Below are 15,691 nucleotides of genomic sequence, written 5' to 3'. Positions count from 1 at the left end.
TTAGAGAGCAGAGGGGGGGGTCTTTGAGAAGACGTGACAGTTGACTGATGAGCATCTATAAAATGACAAAGCTTGGCTCTGTGCAGGCTGGCCATCCCATTGCCTCACCCTGGGAAAACTAATTGCTTTGAATTGTTAATAGTAACATTATTTTTCTGGCAATCATTTCCTTTGAATACTCAAAATGAGCATGAAACAGCTCCTTTGACTGAACATAAAAGTTAAATGTCCCAATGTTGATCAAATTAACTTCGGCTATGTGACAATGGACTATATTTGTGAGAAAATAATGAGAATCACAAAAAAGGGGGTTTTATGCCAAGATTTCACAGTTGTAATGTAAAAAACAACGTTTCTGTTCAACTAGGCCAAGCTATGCTTTGAAGAGACAACAACAGAAGACCCATGTCAGGTTTGAGGGGGTGGGAGGTAAGGAGAATATTGGGATAAATTTAGATTTTACAACTGGCACATTAAGGACATCTATCTGTAATGACTCTTCTTCCACACTGTTACTGTAATTTTCATTGAAGGACCTGCTTGTTCAATTCCTTATGTTAAACATTTCTAGTGTTTTTCTCCTCTCTATGGATATGATCTGCTTAGTGATCAGTATCTATGCAACTTTAATTAGAGAATAGTTGTTCTATTTCGAAAAGTACAAGATTTATCAATTAAATTTTCATTAGGAACATTAAATACGAAGTTTGTAACACAAATGATTTTCAGAGGAAACTACTGGCCTCAAAGCAATTCTTGTTATAAATTACTACAATGACTCTAAATGTGACAAAAGTTCATAAGGTTACTTTTAAAAAATCTGCATGCCATTAATGAACAGCTAAGAAAACAATTTCAAACAACATTAATGAAATGAACATTTGATTAATGAAAATCAAAGCATGCTATAGATTCGGTTCATTTTTCTTATGATAGTTTTTATTCTTTTCAATATTGTTTTACTTAACTACAATGCTCCAGTACTATATACTATTTTTGGATATGTTTTTTTAAAAATATTTAAACTCTCATTCTCTAAAAAAAAAAGCCCTTCGATTTACTTTTCTTCCAAATAATTAAGGCAGAACACAGTCTCTATGACACAGTTCAATCCTGCATAAGCAGACGTAATTAATTGGGATTCACACTGGCTCAAGGTGCATCCACTGATGGAACTGTTTTACTTACTCCCACAAGAACTTAAATCAAATGTGAAAAGATGTTTCAGTTTCTCTTAGTGAGGGTTTAGCTCATTAAACTCTTTTCCTTTTTAGCATTGTTCCTGAAAGTTGAACTGCTCTTTGCTCTTAAATGCTCTTTAGCAGTTTAAAGGCTAAAGAGGAAAAGACTTATCAGCCTCCCTTTAACAGCACTAAATCTGCATCATTAGAGGATGCAGATAAGGGGATTTCAAGGCCCAGCTTGAAACTTCTTTCTTCTGTCTTTATCTGACACTGCATAACTCCTGTAGCTCAGCTGGAAATGTGGATCTATGAATCTTTAAAGGGAGATTAAAAGGCAAGAAAAGAACTACTTTCTTTCCTATAGATGCTCTTACTTTCCCCTTTGCTACTGTCTGAAGGAGTGGTGGCAGACAATAGTCCAAGATGGTTCCCAAAACCCTCTGAATGGGGGCACTGTTGGTGGTAGCCTTCATTCAAAGGGAGCTTCAGTGTATTGTCCTCCCCCATCAGCAGATCAGAATAGAGTTTGCTGGTGGCTGCCAAAAGGTTAGCAGCCCTGATGAAAGGGGATTCCCATTATTCACTGCGCTTACAGAAGTCGCTTTTGTGCCGGGAAGCCCACCGTTTCACTACGGAGGTCCGGATCTGCGGCTGGCTGCTTTCTCAAAATGAGCAATCCATGTGAATGCAAACCCACCGTGATAGTTGCCACCTAAAACTGAAGATTTTCTTTTCTGAAAGGCAGGAGAGAGCCGAGTCTGGTTCTGGCAGTGTCACAGTGTAATGATATACTGCCATGACATATTTGACCTACAATTAGTGCTATTGCAACTGAGCAGTTTCCTTACTTTCACCAAGATGCTTGTGGAAGCCTTCCAAAGCCTGACAACATTAAAAGGAAACAAACCCCAGTAATATACAAATGCTCCCTTGGAACACTTATCGCAATCAAAAGAGATGGGAATAAATCCCACATCAAAAACCAATTCATTCCCCTTGAAGTTTATGCACGTAACTGCATAAACTATTTGATGGAGTGGGATAATGGGTCAATTATTTTCATTAGACCACCTACTATCCGCTAGTTGCTAGGATGACTGCAAAGAATGCTGGCCCAGGTAGAGCTTCATCTTATCCACCAAAGAATATCAACAAGAAAAGCAGACTCTCAATCATGTTAGCCAGATTAGTTGTGCCTGAATTCTAAAGGAACACCAAATATTTTTCCCAGTACATTTGGCACCTGTTAGTGTACTACAGGGACTAGTGGCCCATACAGATAATAAGGATGGAATCAAAATACTTTTAGAATAATTAAAACAAAGCAAGGAACAAAACAAAGACCTTATGAAGCTCCAATTTTAAGATGGGGAGTTTAGGGAGAAGAAAATTCATGAATTTTGAATAACTGGGTAATTGAAGCGTACCAATCAATACATTATACACGGATCCTTTGCCAGGTGAGGAGTAATCAAATCAAATGACAATCTAATATTGTAACATCCACATTTCTTTTCCCCAAATGTTCTTCATTCTGAATATAAAACAATAGGCATGAGAAAGCATGAAAAGTTGGCTGGAAATAAAATACTGAATTTGTATTTAGCATTAGGTTACCCAGAAAGTGAGGATTAGAATACAATATTTTTATCCTATATTATTCTGTAAGCCCTTTAATTTTTCCAAACTATGTACAATGAACAAATTTAGCCCATCATTAATATTTTTAGAAAGTTAAAAAAAAAATCCAAATTCAGTTTTACTGTACAAAATGGGAATGTTCAAGGACATAATGATGGTGATATATTAAACTATGGAACAAAAATATTGAGTCTATTAGAAGTGAAGCACAAAACCCTACTTTGTTTTAATGTTATTATCTTATATTATTTTTAAAAAACCTTACACAAGTTGAATTCCTTTTCAATATAATTCATTGTGTCAACATGGAACTGATTCACCATTCTTTCTTCCAGGATGTTTCCTTGACTTTTCAATTTATCTTCCAACCTTGATATTTCCTGGAGATATCTTAGCCAAGTATTACACTAACCATGTTTATTTCTATTTAGCTTCTTTGAGTTTAGCTAGGATTTGTTGACGACCTTTCTGATAATAAACATATCTGAATTCTACAATCATCAAACACTGATGGGTCCTACAAAAATAAAAGGATTTCTATATAAACTGGGGTTTATGAATATTACAATTCCAGCTCATTTGGAGAAAGCTGCTGTAATTTTAAGTAATTAGAACATGACTTTTATACCTGGCAAATCCCTGGCAAGATTTCATAAGTCTAGTGCCATTAGATATTTTACAAATGCCACAAGCTTTTTATGCCTTTTTAAAGCTTACACCTTTAAATAAAATAAGTTAATCAGAAAAAAGTGTTATTAGATTCCTGATTTTTACCACATAGACTAACAATGTTAGAAAAATAGAAGAACATTCCAGTAATTTATTTTTATAAAAGGATGGATCACTATACTGATCATAGTTTTCAACATTAAATGCTTTTTGATCACTTATGCTTTCGGCTCTTCAGGGATATGGAGATTTTTTTTTTAAAAAAAAGTCTCAATAGCCACCACCACCACAATAACTTTTCATATTGGAAATATAAGATGGAGCAAAGGAAAGATCCAAAAGAGTCCATTACTTACCTGTCAAGTACATAACCAAGGGCCTTATGCCTTATTCCTGAGTAAACAGATGGGCTTGTTTCCCAAGCAACTAAATTGGAAGCATCATGGAAAAGATGAATGTTTACCAAGTCAAAGGCACTGTGACCAAAGGAGGGGAAAAAAGATTGTCTCAGAATATAAATAAGAATTAAAAAATGTGAAATACACAATGACAATCTTTTAAAATGTCAATATGCTACATATATTGTAAAAGCAGCAAGTAAAATAAAGCAGCACAGCACAGTAAAAATAGCCAAATGCAAACTAGAACAAATCAGTGTTTAAGAATTCACAAAGCAGAACCTAGTACCTTGATGTTGGAAGGTAATTCCAAAAAAGTACAGAGAAAATATCCTATTGTACTCATCACGCAGTTCTGACTTGTGAACTTGAAAGCAAAGTTTAGAAGTTGGCTTTAAAGTTCATCAGGTTTGTGCAAGTACAATGGTCCTTCAGAAAACCTAGTACCAATCCATTTAGGATTGCAAAAGGACATATTAGTATATTAAATTAGTTTGGAAACACACATTATATAACAAAGGTACGTAACATACATGTTTAGCTTCTACAATGGTTTTGACTGCTTCAATACCTCTTTTAAAATATTATAGTAATCTGGTATACTTTTTATTATAGATATCATGGTAAACGGAGTCTAGAAAAACTCTCAAACTTCATATTTATCTGCTCTGGAGGAAAGCAATATATTCTACAGCGAGGGTCCTCAACCCCTGGTCCATGGACCAGCGCTGGTCCGTGGTATGTCAACAATTGGGTTGCGCAAACAAGCGATGGCCCATCTGCGGGATGCAGGCAGCATGCAAAACCACACCTCGCCTCCCCCAGCCTGTGGAAAGACCTTTCTCTGTGGAACCAGTCCTGATGCCCAAAAGGTTGGGGATTGCTGTTCTACAGAGTATTATAGACTTGCATCTAAATCGACTTTCAATTCCCTCTCTTCCCAAACTGTAAAGATTAAGCTTCTAATTGTTTTTCTACCCCCAAATACCCATTCTAGAAAGCAATGTAGCAATATTCTGGCATTATTTAAGCCCTCCTGATTTCCATGTGACCACTAGCCTGAATAAATTAACCAAAGGTCATAACAGTATAAACTAACATAAAATATGATGGCAAAGTAGTAAAGCGTTAGATATAAAAAAGTCAAAATGAGATCTAGTCAATTAAAAAAATATTTCAGAATTTGAATGATGGAAAGAAAGTTGGCATATAGTAGCGGTTAAGATATCCGGCTAGAAATCAGAATGCCAGTAAGTCTGTAAGCAAAGGTGTAAAAAGCCTTTCTCAGTGGAGACAGATACTGAGAAATACTTACGTGTTTTTATGGTGATAAAACCAAGATGAAAAATTTGATTTTAGGCCTACTTCTAATATTTTCTCTATTCTAAGAGTTAAGTTCCCCCAAAGGGGATAGGCAACGAAGGTTTTATGTATTGATTCCCAGCTTCGTAAGGGAGAAAACAGTTGAGGCAGTATTTGTGAAGGCTTTCTAATTTCTTAAAGCAGAAAAGTGCTATCTTTTCTATTACATAAAAGTGGAAAAATGAGCCAATGAAACAAAAATTCAAATGTTGCTCATAAAATTTTGAAAAAAAAGGTGGGAATTACAAATGAGAGAAAGAAACTTAAATGTACGTGATTATTCCACTATCAGATGTATACACACACGAGAATTAACTGGAAATTATAAACTCAAAACCAAATATGTATATTATGCCATTTACAACTTGTCCAATAATGAAAAATTGCTTCAGTATTTAGATGGAATATGCACCAGATATTCCAAAACCTATGACTTCTATAATAACTAGGCATGCATGCAAAACCTGATGTTCAATTCTCCTTCATATTACATACCAGTCAGTAATACACCACCTTGTTCGTATGAATCCTTTTCTGGACCACTTGCACTGAAAAGTAATATAAAGCACAGAAATAATACATTAAAATATATAAAACAGTAAGAAATGAGTCTACTAGTAAGTTTTACAAACATTGTGTTAACTATTTTCATGGAGAACACTATAGAAAACAAGAGGCTTACTAATACACTAATACCAGGATTATAAGCGGCCTCTGGAGAAGACTCTAATGCTGGGACAGGAAGAGGGAAAGAGGAGAAGACAACCAGTCGGAAGAATAATGGATTCGCTTGCAGGAATGATGATTGCATTGTTGGAAGAGCTGAAGAACAGACCAACATAGAGAAAGTCTATCTATGTGGTCACAAAAATTGACAAGAATGTGATGATACTTAGTCAATCTAATTATGTGGTCTTCAATTTTTTCCCTATCTCATTTCCCCCTTTCCAGTATCCCCATGTATCAGAATCACATCCTGGGAAAGAAAAGTATATACAAACTTAGCCTTTTCCCCAAATGGGAAGGAATATATTCAATAATAGAGATAAAGGGTTAAATAGCTACTGATGAACTGCAAGTATTTCTAGCAAAGTCATTTTCCCCAGTCAAATATATTTATTGTCTCAGAGCCTATCTGAGTAGGAATGTAGGAGTATAAACATGCCTTTCCTTGTAAATTATAATGTAATATAGGTATCTGGAAAATAGAAATTGCCAATCTCTTTCCAGAGGGCTGAAGTAGCAAAGATATCTATGACATGCCACTCCATGCATCAAGAAGAGCAATTTCCCATCCCATGAGCAAATCAACTCGTTACAACCTATATTTGAGGTGGCATAGAGAAAAGATTTCCAAGTTTATGAAAAAACAGTTATGAATTAATTGGAATAACCTTCTAACAAAAATGCCGACTGCAGCAAGTTTTAGTTTTTATTGGCTTCAACTTAACTAAAATGACAATATGTAAAAACATATATAAAATAAGTAATAACTAAGGCCTACACCTACAACAATGCTATCTGAATTCTATCTTCATAATGAAGTCAGACTGCTTCTTCCTTCCTGTTAGATTCTCATATCCTTGTAAACCGTTTTCTAGACCACTGATGGCTAAGCTTTTTGTTGATGAGTGTCAAATGCCAACCCTGCACACCCATAATTCAATGCGCATGTGACCCCCCCCCACTCCATGCATGTTTGTGAGACCCCATTTGCACCCCACCTCCGTGCATTACTCGTGTGCATGACCCACCCCTGGATGTGCATGCAACCCCCCCACATGTGCCCTGACCCCCCCCCCGCATGCATGTGCATCTCCCGCATACACCCCGTCCCCCATGCATGAGCAGCAGAGATCCCAAAACCAGCTGGCTGGCAGAAGGCACGCGCAGATGCGTTGGTGGAGCTGAGCTTGGGCGACGCATGCCATAGGTTTGCCATCACGGTCCTAGACTATCAAGATGCCTGGTAGCACAGTCTATAGCAGGGGTCCTCAAACTTTTTAAACAGGGGGCCAATTCACAGTCCCTCAGACTGTTGTGGGGCTGGACTGGCTGGGTGGTCATGTGACTGGGTGGGAGTGGCTAGGTAGCCATGTGAGTGGGTGGGTGTGGCCAATTTAGCAGTTCATTAAACAATACACACAAATTAAACTTTAATTTGTTATGCTCCTGGGGGTGGAAAACAGGTTTGTGAAGGAGTACGGCTGCCTTGGTGTGTGTTTGTGTGTGTCTCTCCTTGAGGCTGGGGAGGCCAAAACAGGCCTGTGTTTTGGCCTCCTAAGGCCTCCGTGCAGCCCATTTTCGGCCTCCTCGGCCTCCAGAAGGTGGGGACCAGTGGGTAGGGGGGGGGCAATGTGGGTGGGGCAGCCTTGTGGTCCCTTGCACGCCGGATTAATGGCTTCGGTGGGCCATATCCGGCCCCCAGGCTGTAGTTTGAGTATCCCTGGTCTATAGCCCTGTGTTCTCCAGAGGGAATATCTGCTTAGAAATGGACATTTTGTTTACAATCAAAAGCCTGTATAGTCCTAAAGGTACATTTTCAGCAACATAAGACAGCCCACATTTGTGACAAATGTTTTGAGGATGAAGTATCTTCTTTCTTTTGCTGTTACTAGTTATGGTCATTTAATAATCCTTAGCTACTCTGACCTGCACTTGACTATACTAAATGTACATTAAAAAATGAATCAGCTAAATATAAGATATGCTTTTGAGACAAAGTTTTTTCTTGTTTATTGTCAATCAGCATTTTAATGTGCGTCTCCAAGAATGGGTCTGCTCTCTAATGAATTATCAAGCGTAAGTCCAAGAGCCAAATACAGATGTTCTTTGATGATCCTGGGTTGGCTGATATGTTTTGTATCAACACAGTGCTTATTCATAGTTTTATTCATTGAAAGTAGGGACAGTTTTACAATTGTCCATCTCAGGAGGGACTTTGACCACTACGCAGTCCAGAGATGACCCGTGTGTCATAATGCTGGATGGTGAAAAAAAGCTATTAATGCCTGTACATCTTTCCCTTTGCCAATTGGGGTTTCCTTTGGTTTCAAACCCTAGTGATTTATCAAAAAACAGAAAATTAATATAGACACTAGCCATGAAATATATATATATATACACAGGCAAAGTATCTCTTCTAAAGTCTTTGGCACTTCATATTATGTCAAACAAGGGAGCCCCAAACAAGCAATTATTCATTACATAAAAAGGAAAGACAAATATAACACTTAAATGATTACAGTCAAATGTTTTCTTTTTTTCAAATATTAACACCATATATTTCTTTTCGCTTTTCAAACATCTTTGACTAAGGATCTCTCACAAATGCTGCTATTAATGTGAGTGAATGAACAGAGGCTTCTCTTATTTTTTTAAAAAGCAAAACAGATCACAAAATTATTTAGTCATAAACTGAGTCATACCTGCATAACATTCGGTTAACATAGCATCAATGTTGAATTCTTTCTACTGGGAAGCCTTAGTCTTACTTGATATTTTTCCAAATATTAAAAATGAAGTGCAACGTTGCTGTTCTTGTCTCCCAATGCCAACAACTGGAAATGAGGATGTAACTGATTCACTGTTTCAATTTTGAATTGGATTATACCTAATATTAATTCTGCATGTCACCCAACTGATTAAATTAGGGCAAAAATGCTAGTCTCTTTTAAAAAGCTAAATATGATGAAATATCAAGAAGCAATAATTATTTTTGCCCCTTTCTCAAAGACAGGTTATCTTGTTTTTAAAAGGTCAAATCCCAACAAACCATTAGTTCAAAATGATATTAATGTAGAGTATTTTCAGCAGTATTGAAAATAAGTTGCAAGCAACTAATCAAAATTTGTGTCTACAGAATGAACCCACCCTACATGTCCAGAAGTAGAAGACAGAAGTAACCTTAATTTGGCAGTTCCTAAATTAGTCAGGAAAACAGAAACAATACTAACTGAACAAATTTTAATTTGCTCTAAAGAGGCATTTCTCATCAATGCAATTCTTATAAATGCAATTTTATGCCATATTGCTTTGAATTCTGATGGCTGCCTGACAAAATTTGATATAGTTTTAAGGTGGTTCTATTAAAGTGATAATGAATAATATGCAAAAATAGCAAAGCAAAATGAATTCAAATTAATTTTGAATTCATTTTAAAAAATACATTTTTGGCATGTAAAACCTCACTCTGAAGACCTAGAATAAGTAAGCTAAAATAAATATTTGATGTATAACTTTCATGAAATTCAGCCAGTTCACGGATAAATGCTAGCACATTATAGGATAAGGTCCAAAACATTGCAGGGAATTCTTAAACTATTCTGCTGGGTTCAGCATTTTCTTTTAGCAAGATATCATATTCTACCATGTTATAGACGCATATATAACAAATCATTTTTCACTGAAGGCTGAAATTTCACAAGATTGCTAAATCTGGAGACTCAGCTTTCTGACACCAAAAATCTCATGACATTTCTTAAATCTTACTTACAATGAACATCTCACGTGATCATGAGATTTGGGGCATTTTGAAAGTACTTCTTTGGAAATGAATGTGTCTAGAAGCAGAAAGATCTAAATTCTAACCCCCCCTGGAAATTTACAGGATTATTACAAGCCCAACCTTTCTCACAGAACCGCTGTGAGGAGAAATAGTTATGTATGCTGCTTGGGAGGTTCTGAAGGAAAGCGAGAACCTTGGTGCTTTTGAAGGGTGGGGATATAAACCAAATAAACATTTATGTGAGTTTTGATGTGAGAAATTATTGTATTTTTCGCACTATAAGACGCACCTGACCATAAGATGCACCTAGGTTTAGAGGAGGAAAACAAGAAAAAAATATGAATACGGAGCGCTGTCTCACTGTGAATATGGAGCGCTGAATATGGAGCAGCAGTGTAGTGAGGGCAGGGGGTGGAGCCTGAGATGACCACAAATAGGTGTCCCTTCATGTGCCCCCTCTGCCTATTGACTCCTGCACTGCGGAAAAGAGACAGAAGAAGCGGGCAATGACAAAGACAGAAGAGGCACGGGTCAGCACTGTAAAAGGACCCTGCCCCCGCAGACTGGCTGCTATTCACAAAAGGATCGGCACTGGTCCACCATTGAGGACCCCTGAAGTAACACACTTCATGGTCTATGATGCAATATTTACTCCATAAGACACACAGACATTTCCACCCACTTTTTTTTGTGGGAGGGGGGTGCATCTTATGGAGCGAAAAATATGGTATATTTTTCCAGGTACTCACTGTTGATGTCTGCAGTATGTTTCCCCTTTCTGGATATGGTTCTTATTTACTATTTTATTTTCAAAGACAATAAACTCTTTGGGAGACAGAAAGGCAAACAGAATCTAATTGGAAAGGAAGCTTTTGATTCAGGTGCAGAATGAAAGCTAACAAGAGAGTCCCAATTTAAATTAATACTTGAAATTAGATAATTCTTTCCTCATTCAAAAATACCCCTAGTAAACACATCAAAACAATCCTCAGGTATTACTATGACTAGACACTTCTTCCAAATAGTGATTTTCCTCAGGAAATCAGAGCCATCTTGCAAGTAAGCATTAAATATCAAAATACTACAAGATTATCTGTTACCATCAACAATGTGTTATCTAGAATATAGAATATATATATATATATAGCTTCTTTTCTGCCACAAGAAATGAGTTCAGCATCTTTCACCTTATACAATATTAAGTCACTCTCCAGTTTTCCTGTTAATAAGATTCCTTTAGTCAGGAGACAGATTGTGAATACAGGCAGTTTCATCTACTAAAAGACAACATAAATCATCATTGAGAATGGAGAGACGGCAGTAAGGTTATCGCCACACAGCCTTTACTATGAAAGGTTTGCATTAAAGCATTAGTGAAATTAATTCATCTTTCACAAGAGCTTTGAGCAGGATCCATGATCTATGATAACAACCAACCTCTCTCACTATGGAAGGGACGGGGGGGGGGGGAATTACTCAATCCTGATAGACAAATCTGCTTTCTTAAAAATGAGCTAACATTATCTGGAGTGGGACTCCCAGAGGCATCATTTGAGACTCCTGCGCAGCCAAGGAAAGCAATAAATCAGCAGAGAAAGTTTTGTTACTTTTATAAGCAGTGGGCTGTAATTATTTTGAATTGCATTATGGCTCAATCATTGTAATTATTTTTAGATCACCCTTAAGCAGCAGTAATAAAAAGAAATCTGTTTTCAACTAAGGGCAACGCATCCCCTAAAAGAACATAAACGGTACATTAAAAGATGGTGTCAACAGTATAGTAACGCTAAGTTGAAAATCATTTTGCTTTCAGGTAAGAATATAAAATGTGCAGTTTGCATAAATCCTTCAGCGTAGCAGTCTTATAGACAATGAAATTTAGTTCTATTGAAAGCTGTATTGATTAGCCACATAGATTTCTTATGTATATATTTGTATTTGCATTAATCTAAATAAAGTGTTTGATAATGGAAAAACAAACAAACATTGCACCTGGTTCAAAAAGCCAGATCAGTCACCATCATGCCAAATATCCTTCCCAATTGATTAACTATATTTGGCTGGCTTGGCTGAATCGTAATTCAGTGACACATATTATTATAGCTAGATTAGATTACTGTAATATGTTCTGAACTGACAGAGTCAGAAATCCCTGGGTTCAGAATGTGTTAGCCAAAAGGTCTGAGGACATAGTCGCTTATTTTGAAGTAGTTTTAAAGTTTAAAACTCAGTTTAAAATGATGGTTTGACCTTCAGAGATCTAGACATTTTGAAAATAGGTCATTTGGAATTCATACTCGATATGAGCCTGGGCAAGTTTTCAAAACAACTCCAGAACCTTTGCATTTTAACTCGGTGATAACACCCAAAGTTGTTCTGTGAGGAAGATGGGTGATTTGTAATAGAAATATATAAGATAAGTAATAGATAAAATATATAAGAGATAAATAAGAAATTCTCCCCAAGCTTTTAGTAAACAAAAGAAAAGGAAAACTACTGATAAGACTATACTTTTCTTTATATCAGGATTCAAAAATGATTCCAATTAAATGAATAAATTCAAAATTCAAAGCAATCACAATGTGTCACATCTTCATTTTCAAATATTGCTATTTGTCTATATTTACCTCAGGGAAATAATCCTGTGGGAACTTTTCTTTTTCCAGCATCGGAGTACTTTCTAATGTATCTGAATAGATCTCTTTCCCCGTAACTTTTTTGTATTTCTTAGCTGAGAAGGAATAAGAAAATTTAGAATATCAGTTTTAATATGCCCAGTATAAGAAAACAAATATATTAATTTAAGGAACTGATAAGTAATAAACATCCAAGGAAACAAATTAAATGCCTCCAAAAAAATTCACTTGAAACATGCGTTTAAAAAGTAATCAAAATGAAATAATTCTTTTTTTGCATTTCATGTTGATAGTGATAAATGTTGTTATATTAATATTTCTACAATACTACAAACAAGATGCACAGAGTCCTCAATGGATAATATTCTGTTCCTTTTTGGTAGACTGATATTCTCCTTAATTCATCAGGTGTTTTCATTTAACCCCATCATGCAGAACGTTCGTAGAATTAGTGGATATAAATGAGGATTTAAATTTCATCTTTACTATGGAAGTTTCCATGTATAAACTCTCATATTCTACAGTAACTCCATATTTCAAACTGTCAGACTCTACCAGATGCTCACAAAAACTGTGTATTATGTTTTTGAAAGAATTAACTTAGTGACACTAAATTTTGTTCATCACAGAATTGGGGATGAGGAACCTAAACTAAAAGGTATCTTAAAATGCATGATTCCAGCCAAAGGATGTTTCGTAGTTTTGAAAAATGAAATATATCCAACCATTTATATTCAGAGCGCATTCTTTGCAAAAGGCCAAAGTATGGTAGGGGAGAGAGAGGGAGATGACAGAGAGCTGGAGGGAGAGAATGAGACAGAGGAAAAAGAGAGGGAAACAAATGAGAGAAAGAAGGGGGAGAAAGGAAGAAAAAGAAAGAAGAGAGAGAGGGAGAGGAAGAGAGAAAAGCAGAAATGAGAGGGAGGGAGAGGAAGAGAGAAAGAGAGAGGGAGGGTGACCCATTTCCCACAGAAAACACCGGGTAGGCATTGCTGGGGGGGGTCATGTCACTGGGTGGGAGGGACGTTGAGTTGGCCACGCCGAACCAGGTTTTGTGGCTCCTGGTGTTTTCTGTGGGAAACGGGTCCAAATGGCTTTTGAGTATTTAAGGTTGCAGACCCCTGATTTAAGACTTATATACTGCTTCACAGTGCTTTACAGCTCTCTCTAAGCAGAGTTGGCATATTGCCCCCAACAATCTGGGTCCTCATTTTATCGACCTCAGAAGGATGGAAGGCTGAGTCAACCTTCATCCCGTCAGGATTGAACTTCAGATTGTGGCCAGAGTTAGCCTGCAATGCTGTATTTTAAGCAGTGAGCCACCAAGGCTCTAGATCAAATGTACAATTAATTGTCCTTTAATAATATTGTCATTGGCACTTAAAATCCTTTTTCTGGTGCCTAAAGTAAGTCAGTGAGCATTAAGCAGCAGTAATAAAAAGAAATCTGTCTAAGGGCAATACAGCCCGTAAAAGAACATAAATCATCCAATAAACTTTCATGGCTGAGGACTAACATAAATTCAACGCTTGCAATTCTGTATCCGATTGGCCGATGAAATGATCTGAACACTCCTAATGTCCTCATCAGCAGACTAAGATTGGCTAAAGCTGCCATGTGTACACAAGTGGCAGACGGTTGTGCCAAAGCCAACAGGTTTTACAGAGTAAAACCCAATTAAGTCCAATGCCTGATTTGCTTAGCTTTAGTGGACAGAATCTTGGTAAAATAAATCTATAACTTTCTGGTTTACAAGATAAATCCTGAGAGATTCTAGGATATGGGTACCCTGAACCTCTTCCCTCCCTTCTCCTTCCAGCTTGGCTCTGCACAGACTCTTAATCCAGCTCAGTGTTGCCAAAACTCCCCCCCCCTAGTTCCTGCAGGGGCGGATTTCATCACACAAACTCACATTTGCTGTTTTCAATGCATAAAAGCTCTTAAAACTCTAAGGATGCTTCTTCTAACGTGAAAAATGAATAATATAACTCTCCAAATATTTTTAGTCAAAAGCATCACTCAAGTCAATGGAAATCGCTTCCCTGTTGAATTTGTATAGGATTGAAGCACTGTTGGTGTTCCATACCTTTAAAGTCAAATTGGTAAATATTTTTCAAGGATTCGTGTAGAAAGTAAAAGCTGCCCAGGGCCTGTGGAAAACAAAAACAAAATCAGCAATGCACACAAATAAATAAAATCCACACACGAATAAAAAACTAGAATAAACCAACACATTCTTGTGGCAGAGTAAACGGAAGGGGCTTCCAGGGGAGCTTTGGTGAAGGGAAGATGGGTTGTTGTGAGGAAGCAGAGCTGATGACCGTGGCAAAGGCCGAGCATCTGGTGAGGATACCACTTGTTTGGAACCTCCCCATAGAGAGGAAGGAGAGGTCAGGAGACCCCCCTTAGGCGCTCTGGATGATTGCTCCTTGCAAGGACCAAGAACATTAATTTCCTTTGAGTTTGAGCGCAAGGAGTTGATGGGATTAGCAACCGCAGGGAAGACTTTTAAAATCTCACTTTCTAATCACTTTCAGAAATTGCTTATTAACCTTTTAACAAACCTGAAAGGCCTTTATAAGGTAAGTTTATCTCCAACTCTAAAGAAAAGAAAAATTAATTATTTAATGCTAAATATGATTTTGATCTAACAAAGTTATAAATGGGTTAAGGGTCTGGATAAATTTGGAATAGGCCTCCTGCCTTAACTTCAACTGGTTGTACATATATACATACATACATACATACACACATACATACATACATACATACATACATACACCCTCTTATTATATTCTCCTTTTTATTTTCTTTCTCCCTGCAGTTTTTATTCTTCCTTTTCATCCTTTTTTCTTTCTTTTAGTTTTGCTAGGTTTTATTATTGTAATCAAATTTCCAAATAAAATTGTGTATGCACGTGGTATGTATAAAGAATATATTTTATAGCAATTAGTGTCTAATATATATTATATTTCAAAATCTGTTTCTTAATATAAACATATATCTGTTTAAGGTTTGTGGCACCTTAAATGCTAAGTCTTAGCAAACTGTATAGTTGCAGAATACAAAAGCATGAATACATGATTTTTTAATGTAAATGTGTCAATGTGAGGTAGGGTTAAATACATTTATGTCTGCAAGAATATGTCCTAAATATCATAAATATTGCTATTTACAGAATTATTATGATTCTTAAAATGATACATGCCAGTGTATCTTTGGAATATTACCAGAAGTTAGTTCTTACTTTTTATTAATTGCAAATTAAAATTATATTAGATTTCAGCCTTTTTA

At 36.5% G+C, this 15,691-nt stretch overlaps 1 protein-coding gene across 2 annotated transcripts in view; it reads right to left on the bottom strand.

Moving 5' to 3' along the window:
* Positions 1-15,691, bottom strand: part of INPP5A (inositol polyphosphate-5-phosphatase A) — a 227,309-nt gene that overhangs the window by 84,457 nt on the left and 127,161 nt on the right. For both annotated transcript variants that reach the window (XM_087702660.1, XM_087702661.1), the window contains exons 5-8: positions 14,484-14,547; positions 12,389-12,492; positions 5,750-5,802; positions 3,851-3,970 (exon numbers count right to left, since the gene is read on the bottom strand). In XM_087702660.1, the coding sequence (XP_087558786.1) occupies positions 3,851-3,970; positions 5,750-5,802; positions 12,389-12,492; positions 14,484-14,547 (341 nt within the window). The remainder of the gene's footprint in view (positions 1-3,850; positions 3,971-5,749; positions 5,803-12,388; positions 12,493-14,483; positions 14,548-15,691) is intronic.

Source organism: Thamnophis sirtalis, unplaced genomic scaffold, assembly GCF_051295495.1.
Source record: "Thamnophis sirtalis isolate CommonGarterSnake01/CBP01778 unplaced genomic scaffold, rThaSir2_p1.2 scaffold_15, whole genome shotgun sequence".
Taxonomy (NCBI): domain Eukaryota; kingdom Metazoa; phylum Chordata; class Lepidosauria; order Squamata; family Natricidae; genus Thamnophis; species Thamnophis sirtalis.
This window is presented reverse-complemented; position numbering and strand designations above follow the sequence as displayed.